The 9,029-nt window shown below is 44.0% G+C and overlaps 1 protein-coding gene across 1 annotated transcript in view; it reads left to right on the forward strand.

Annotated features, from left to right (window-relative positions):
- Positions 1-9,029, forward strand: part of efr3a (EFR3 homolog A (S. cerevisiae)) — a gene marked incomplete in the record, with an annotated part of 80,028 nt that overhangs the window by 54,865 nt on the left and 16,134 nt on the right. The window contains 2 exon segments of the mRNA XM_037682454.1: positions 3,299-3,377; positions 6,734-6,869. Coding sequence (XP_037538382.1) covers positions 3,299-3,377; positions 6,734-6,869 — 215 coding nt within the window.

Below are 9,029 nucleotides of genomic sequence, written 5' to 3' on the forward strand. Positions count from 1 at the left end.
AAGTAAATCACACACTCGCAGAAAGTAAATCACACACTCGCAGAAAGTAAATCACACACTCGCAGAAAGTAAATCACACACTCGCAGGAAGCTGACGTTAAGCTCTAACCTCAACATGGTTGAAAATTTGTGGATTCAGATTAAAATCTGGGTCCATGCAGAAGAAACCGTCCAACAGTTCTGTTGGTGTCACCGTGCAGACTGACACCAACAGAACCACATCATCTGCATAAAGCAGAGACGAGACCTGAGGTTCCAAAACCAGACTCTTTCCTCATCATGTCTCTCCAGGTCCTGTCCATGAAGACCTCAAGCAGGATCGGACTGCAGGGACGGTCCTGGCAGAGCTCCTGGTTTGGTTCTACAGGGACCAGTCAGCTCTAAATCAACTCAAACCCTGAAGCGTAACGAACATACGTGCTCTCCGGTCCAGTGGTCTTCTTATGGACGGTTACAGGACAACCGTTGGTTGGATGACTCTGTGACACTGGTTGGACTTAAAACGGTTCCAACAGAACCGTTCATATTTTGGACTCTTTGAGAAGCTGCCATCACGGCAAACATCGGCTCCTTGATGTTCTACTTGTTGCAGAACACTCGCAGGTTTTTGTCCCGTCTTTAGTTCCGAGTCCAGTTGCACAGAATCCTCGGAGAAGGATCTTCATGTGGACCCTTCGTCACCGCAGGTTTTCATAATGAACTCGTCTCTGCTGCACCTTCAGGCTTCGGTGTCGCTGCGTGGTGGAACGGGACGTTTAACCGACGCCATGAATGCAGCCGGACCTTGCAGCGGCCCAGTCTTCAGATCTTGTCTGTGAAACAGTTTCTGCATGTCTGAGGGAGAAACCAGTTCCTGTCCTGCAGACAGCAGCAGCAGGACGGGGGAGCGTCTTCAGACCATCAAAAGGCAGGATCAGGGTTGACGGGGAGGAGAAGGAGGACGTTGGGGGTTTGAACGGACGTCATTTCAGTCTTTAGAGCCCTCGTTGGTAAAACCTGGTTTTTATGGTTCGGTCTTAAAGTCCTGCTCTGAACATGGTTCTTAATTCAACCATTCACGTTGGAGTTCCCTCTGGAGGGTCTGAATGGAGGTCGGGTTGCTGCATGACCAGAACTCGTCGATACCAAACCAGTACTTCCTGTAAAACTGCTTGCGATGTCAGTCCTTCCACATGTCGCCAACGTTTCTCCCACTTTCTGCTGTAAATAACAGAAGTTCCTCCTGGTCGTGTGTCGGTGATGTTCTGATTAACGAGCCCGACCCAGCATCGTGATGGACCAATCAGCCTCCAGCTGCGCTGAGTTGGACACGTCCTCACACGCGTCATCTCTGCAGCCACAGCTGAACCGGCCTCGGACCTCAGTCTGGGTTTTTACCGCCGGCAGGCTTCAAGCTCCTCGGCTCAATAGTTGAATTTTATTTAAAATAAAAAACACTTTTTTGTTCCGTCACGGAGCGAAGAGGAAGAAAACTGTCTGTCCGTGCACGTTGCGCACGATAACGTGAAAAATCTGTGACGTAACCACTTCCATTTTGCTGTTTGGCTGTTTGTAGGTCACCATCAAAAACCGGGTTGCCATGTCAAAATCCAAGATGGCCGCCACAGTATGGCAACAAGAAAACCAAAACAGCTGTTTTCAGTGTAGCTCCTCCCCACTTCTATATCTTCCACCAAAACCATTAAGGTTTACTTAATGGGCACAGGGGAAGCTGTGGCTGAGTGGTTAGAGCGGTCGTCCTCCAATGGGAGAGTCGGGGGTTTGATTCCACCATCAGTCACATGTCGAAGTGTCCATGGGCAAGACACTGAACCCCTCTGATGTGTGTCCCATCAGCGTATGAGTGAGTGTGTGGAGGTAAACGAGTGTGTTGTCTAGATACAAAGGTGCAGTCCAGAAAAACACTAATGGAAAATTACATTCACTGTTCAAATGTCTCAGTGACGGGGACATGTCCTACGGGGGACATGTCCTACTGCTTGCTGGTCTGAACGAGACCAAGCCCTGTTTGGAGCTCTACAGTTCAGACGTCACATCATTCAGAGTTTAAACGGGTTGGACTCGATGTACCTGAGAACTATTCTGACGGGCACCTCGAGTTGAGAAACGTCTCGTTGTCGTCGTCTCGCGGCGCTTGAACGTGCAGCCGCTGTAAAACCGTGTCAATGGGTCTGATCCCGCCAGGGTGGAGTCACATCTGGGCGTCTTGTTCCTGAGTGATGGTCGGACCTAGAAGGAGATGAGTCGACGGGTGAGGGCCTCGTCCTCAGTAATGGGGCCGTTGTTTCGGTCGGCCGTGGTGAAGAAGCCTCAGAGACAGGCTGAGGAGCTCGGAGCAGAGCCGCTGCTCCTCTGCATCAAAAGCAGTCCGTTGAGGTGGTCCTCTGATTTGGACTCCTCCCACTGGGGAGACCCCAGGGCAGACTCTGGGATTATACATCCTGACTGGTCTGAGAACACCTCGGGGTCGTCCAGGAGGTGAAGATGGAGATGGGCGGAGCCAAAGACCTGAGTGGATTCTGGTGTTTTAAAACCGTAGAATTGGAGTCACGGTAAACGGAACGACCTTTGACCTTTCAGCTACGCTGGGAGTTGAACACCAGATCTGTGGTTTCTCTGAGCTGCAGGCAGAACTGTTCCTGCTCTCAGTGGGAGATGAATGATCCGACATCCCGCCTGCGTGTTTGTGCGTCTGCAGACACGAAGCAGGTTCTTCACAAAGATTAGTTTACCGTGCAGCAGCGGGTCAGCTCGCACGGGGACAAACGAATCCATCGATGAGCTTCCTGTCGCCTCCGACGCCCACCGCCACTTCTTTTTTTAAACCTCTGACCTTCTGCAGCTCCTCGTGGAGCCGGTCTTCTTCCTTCTGTTTCCCCCGTGACGCACACTTCTTCAGCTTTACTGCTCGCCTCCCCTGCAGGAACTATTTATAGTCCTCACTTTTTTATCTTTAAACTTTCTCCTGTAAAATTAGTTGAGCTGCATCAGAAGTCGCAGTTTTTCTTATTTCCCAAGAAACGATGGTTTAGTTGTTTATTTCAGCTTCTTTTTATTTTTCTGCTGTTTGAACTCTGGTGCTTTGGTCGACCTCCTGTTTCTACTGACCTGTACAGATAAACTTGGCTTTTTCATCACGTTGGTCTGAAACGTTTTCCACTAAAGAGACGGGACTGGAGCCGAGACTCTGTTCACGTGAACTGTGTCGGCTTTCTAAGATCAACCAGCTGCTGATTTGTTTTAAAGCTGAATAAAATCTCATATCTGGTTTTACTGAAACGTGTTTTTTGTCCTGCAGCCACCTGGACAACCACCATCTGTGGGACCCCAACGAGTTTGCAGTTTCTTGCTTCAGGATCACCATGTACTCCATCCAGGTACGACACGTTCGAGATGTTAACTGAACTGTTGGAGGTTCTGGAGGAGTTCCTTCAGAGTAAAACCTCGATTCTCAGGTGGTCAGGAGAGAAGGAGCCAGGAGCGTTTGGATTAAAGAATCGATACTGGGTGTCAGTGAGGGCTGATGTGACCAGTGATTAACATGACAATAATTTGGAGCTTCTTCACATTATTAAAAAACACAAAGTTAAAACACGGAGTTCTACACAAGCTCTGACCCAGAATACGACAGGAAGCAGAATGAAGTGGTCATCGAGCGAACGATTCGCTCTTTGATGATGGCATCAATTAAAATACGATTATTTACATCGAGCTTCCGCCATTTTGAGAAGCGAAGAGAGACAGCCCATGTCACGTCAAGAGGCCTCCCTCCCATTTTTCTTAGAAAGAGACACGCTGCTCGCGCCCTCACTATCCATCCTTCGGTTCAGTCTTATACTGCCATCCAGTGGTCAAAAATGTACTAAACTCAAAAAGTAGCCAACTTTTCTTCTTAAATTTGACAATAATTACTAATTATTACTAATTATTGTCAAATTTCAAACATTATAATCGCTTATCGCAATAATTTCTGAGACAATTAATCGCCCAGCAAAATTTGTTATCATGACAGACCTACTGGTTGATCCACCATGAGAAGGTGCTATTTATAAGACTGAGTTTGTTGCAGCTCCTCAGACTGAAGAAGTCCTTTGGATAAAAGAAGAAACGTTTCTACAAGAAGAATCATCCAGAGGACCTGACTCCACCTGGTTAGATTCATCTACCTGGATTTTTAATTTTTTTATTACTTTATTTTACCAGGAAGAAATCCATTGAGATCATCATTCTCTTTTATAAGGATGTCCTGGAATTGTTACTGAGCAGCATCAGGACGTCTAGTGATAAAGTTCGTGTACCGCCCAACACCAGCCTGTCACTGTTCCATCGTTGCCTTTGTTTGAGTTTACACACGTTGGCACCAGGAAATCAGTTTGACCCTTTTCCTCAGCCCGGGTCTTTAAAGTGTCCGTCTGGCAGGAGGGGTTGGTTGTTGTCCCTGAAGAGTTTTATCTCTGAGGCGTCGGGGACGTTTGAATCCATCAAGTGTTTGATCTAACACAAAACAAGCGAAACGCAGTTTCATCCTGCGCAGCGACCCATCAGGCGTTCTGCTATCGGAGGGGAAACAGCAGCATTAACGGCCTTTTAGAAAGATAAAATCCATCCCCAAGCAGAGACGGCTCTGAGCGAGCAACCGTACAAGTGATCTGCCGTCGATGTTTGGTTTCTAAAATCATGTCCTTGTGCCATTACTCCAGCAGCCGCACAGCAGGAAATCAATCAAAGGACGCAAGAAACGCATTGATTTGAAGCTCGCAGCGGGAGACGACCGTGTAAAGTGTCGGGTTTTAATCACAACACGACAAAGAACGGAGACAAAAGGACACTAGTTCTGTCCTTTTCTGTCTAAAACCGCCCTGCGGGGCCTTGATTACAACTCTACGACCAGTTTTTAGAGTTAAACGTACGGTACTCGCAGCAGCCGCACATCACAAGAAATTCAGGCCGATGTAAAATTCAGAAAAGAGTTTGGGTCAAAAGTGAACTACTGCCACGTTGATGAAATGATCATTTCATTATTTTCCTCTTGAAATGAAATGATCAACTGTCAGCTTAACTTTGTCCAACTACACAACTTCATTTAAAACAACCGAGAGCAAACAAGAACGGCAAAACAGTTGTTTACGGATATAAACGTTAGAGCGTGGCCGATGTATCGGTAAGGCCAACATTTTGGGACGTATTAGTATCAGCGAGAGCCAAAATTTCCATATCAGGCGGGCTCTAATAAATATAAAAATCTTGAGGTGAAAGTGGTGTTTTCTGGAATATTTTTATATATATATATATAAAATATTTGTAACATTTGCTTTATAAGCACTTTGGTACAGTGACGACAGAATTAGTTTTTTAAAGAAATCTCAGACGACTGTCACATTAGCCTTGATATATTTCTTTATTCTAATAAAAGTTGTTGGTGACTCAAAAAATGCTTCATTACTTTAAAAAAAATTGTATACGTTTATTACATGTTTTACTTAAGGACGTCAACATTACTTTACCGGAGCAACACATTCTGGGTGGATGACGAACTTCGGTTGTAGCGGAGACCAACACAAACGGAGTCGAAGCTAAAGTTTGACAATAAAGTTGTAATTTGTGTTTGTCCTAATGCCGTTATGAACGATGTGTGGGTCCAGACCATCAAATGTGATCATCTTCTGCTGTTTTGTACGTTAGCCCTGGAGCTAAGGCGAAAGCTAAAAGGCTAAAGCTTTTACCTAAGCTGTGCCTAAAGTTTCTTCAAGTCAAGATTATATAACATAATTAATCTACCGGTGAGCATGTTTCGATCCCGATGTTCGTGAGCAGCAGAGCAGCATCGTCTCTCATCAGCAGCTCTTCTGTCTGACTCTTCATCGCTCAGTCTTCATCATCGTCAGCAGCAGCCCGACTCGGTTCTACGTTCTCCTCTGTCAACGTGGTCCGGTTCAAATTAACGGGCTGAACGTCGGACACGGTACAAAATTAACCTTCGAGCTGGACGGAGCTCGCACCGGAGCCACCTGTCCACGTCATTTACCCAGAATGCATTGCAGCGTAAACAACTTGAAGAGAGCTGAACAGTCTAAAGTATGTTCTGTTTTTATAGCTAAAGCATCTGTCAAATAATTACACTCCCACCGCCGTGCTTCATTAAGCAGAAATGAGAAGGATCATGCAGCCTCCTCCTTTTCCATTTTGGCTAGCTCCAAGCCAAATTATAGCTTAAAGCTAAATGTAGCAACAGGTAAGCTAAAGGCAAAAAGGTAGCTAAAAATTAACTCTGGCAATTAAATGGCTGACTAAAAACGAAAGGTAGAAGAGCAAAAGGAAAAGTAACAAAACACTAAAAGTTAGGCAAAAGTTGCAAAAGGCTAGCTAAAAGTAGCTGACCACTAAAAGCTAGCTAATAACACAATAGCAGCAAAGAGCTAGCTCAAAGCTAAAATAGTAAAAGGTTTAGCTCAGAGAAGTAAAAGGCTAGAAACTAACAGTAGCCAAAAACTTTAAGGAATGCAGCAGACTAGAAGTTAGCGTAAAGCTAAAAGAAGATTAAAAACTAGGTAAAGTAGCTGAAGACTAAAAGCCAGAAGTAGCAAAAGGCTAGCTGTACAATAAATAAACAATAAATCACTAAAACCCCTTTATTTATTTAAATGTGAAAAAGACCTTTTGTTTTTGTTTGTTTTTCTGCAGCACATTCTTTTTTGTCAAATGAAATTTCTTCTAATTCGTGTGTTTTGCACAGGCCCAGCACTCGCACCACGTCATCCAGCAGGTTCTGAACCACCTGGACGCCCACAGCAAGAGCACGCCGCGGCTCAGAGCCGGCATCGTCCAGGTCCTCCTGGAGACCGTGGCCATCGCCGCCAAAGGGTCCGTGGGTGAGTCACGGAAAGTACCGGACCAGGACGTAATCCACTTCCTGACTTGTTGTGCTACTTTGTCATCAAACTGGTATTTTTATTTAAAATTAGTTTTATTTTTTCACTAAAGTTTTTCATTCAGGGTATTTTATTGCATTAACTATGAATACTAAAATAAAATGACTAAACAAAATAAATACGGTGTTGATTTGCCTCTCGGACGTCAGCTACCAGAAACTAAGACGATGCAGAAAATTCTTTGAGAAAACGTTTCTGGAGATTAATCACGGGAAAATAAATGGAAACATTCACTTCTCATTGTCCTCCCACCAAAACAATCAACAATAAAATACCTCCCAACAAAAAACACCAGCCCATGTTGGAAGACATAAATAAATAAACAAACAAATAAATAAATAAATAAATAAAAATGAGAGAAACCACCTTTTCTTTAAATATGGTGTGAACACTGAGTGCTGAACAGCTGCTGAAAAAGTTAAAATGCAGAACACTAGATAAATGTCAACATTAGCAAAATGCTAGCTCAAAGCTAAATCTTAGCTTGCAGCTAAATGTAGCAACAAGCTAGCTAAAGGCAAAAAGGTAGCTGAAGGTTAGCTCTCACAAGTAAATGGCTGACTAAAAACCAAAGGTTGAATAGCAAAAGGAAAAGTAACAAAAGTTGGGTAAAAGTAGCCAAAGGTTAGCTAAAAGCCAACTAAAATAGTAGCTGCAAAGAACTAGCTCAAAGCTAAAATAGCAAAATGCTAGCTTGGAGAAGTTAAAGGCTTTCTGAAAACTAATAGTAGCAGAAAACTTAAAGAAAAGCATAGCAGAAAGCTAGAAGCTAGCTTAAAGCTAAAAGAAGATAAAAACTAGGTAAAGTAGATGAACACTAGAAGCCAAAAGTAGCAAAAAGTTAGCTATAAGGTATAAGTACCAAAAACATGATGAGGCCAAAAACAATAAAACACTAAAGAGACAAAGTAGCAACACACTAGAAGGTAGCTAAAAGCTAATGTCAACAAAAACTAACTCAAAGCTGAATTTATTTTTAAGCTAGTTACAGAAGTAGCAAAAGGCTAGCTCAGACTAGCTTAAAGTAAAATAAGTGTAGTGCAGAGTAGCAAAAGGCTGGCTAAAAACAGTGCAATGCTAAAAGGAAACTAGCTAAAAGTTGTAACAAGATAGCTGAAAGTAGCAGATTACTAAAAGAAAAAGTATCAAAAAGTCAGCTCAGTTAAAAGTAGACAAAATAAAAATCTTCAGAATGCTAAGAGCTAGCTAACGACACGTATCAAAAGGCTAGCTGAAAGCTAAAGGTAGCTGGTGGTTTGCTCCATGGAGGACTCCGTTTAGACTCTTCATCACAGCCGAAGAGGAACCTTTGTCAAATATTTTTTAAAATAACATCATAAATAAACAGCTTAAATCTTTTTATACATAAAAACTTTTAATCTTTTATTTTGAATCAAACTTTCAGTGAGAATCCGTTTCTTCAAGTCAGACCTGGAGTTTGGTTCGTGTTGACGCTCCTGGCAGGTTCTGCCGTTAACGACGTGTTAATTAAACGATAGTTATGACGGACACAAAGCTCATTAAGGTTTAATCTGCTGTGAAGGAAGTTTATTGTTAAACGGAGGAGCAGATCCCCCGCCGGGACGAGGTGATTAAAAACTTTATTCAGATTTAGTCCCAAAACAAAAGTTGTTTTTGTTTTTCTTCCATCGACCTGTTTTTCCGCCTCCGTCTGGAAAGGAATGATCCAAGAGTCGAAAAGAAGCGACGTGCTCAGCTTCGAAAGTGAAACCCCGACTCCTCCCAATCTGTGGCTCGGTACAGTACACGTTGGTAGATCCACCTGAAATACCTGAAAGACCCGACTCACCTGGCATCAACGAGCGTCCTGAGGACGTTTACACACAAACACACCTCATGAGAGACAAAAAGGACGGCACCTGAACTTTATATGTTGTCCAACACTTTGAAAGAACCAGGTGATGTCTGTAACTCTGAGACTTCAGCACCGCTCCATTGGTGTCCTGGTCCAGCTGTCCACTGTTGTCCTGGTCCACCTGTCCTCAGGTGTCCTGGTCCACCTGTCCTCAGGTGTCCTGATCCACCTGTCTATTGGTGTCCTGGTCCACCTGTCTATTGGTGTCCTGGTCCACCTGTCCA

This window comes from Nematolebias whitei, chromosome 9 (genome assembly GCF_014905685.2).
Source record: "Nematolebias whitei isolate Nwh7 chromosome 9, NemWhi1, whole genome shotgun sequence".
NCBI classification, from domain to species: domain Eukaryota; kingdom Metazoa; phylum Chordata; class Actinopteri; order Cyprinodontiformes; family Rivulidae; genus Nematolebias; species Nematolebias whitei.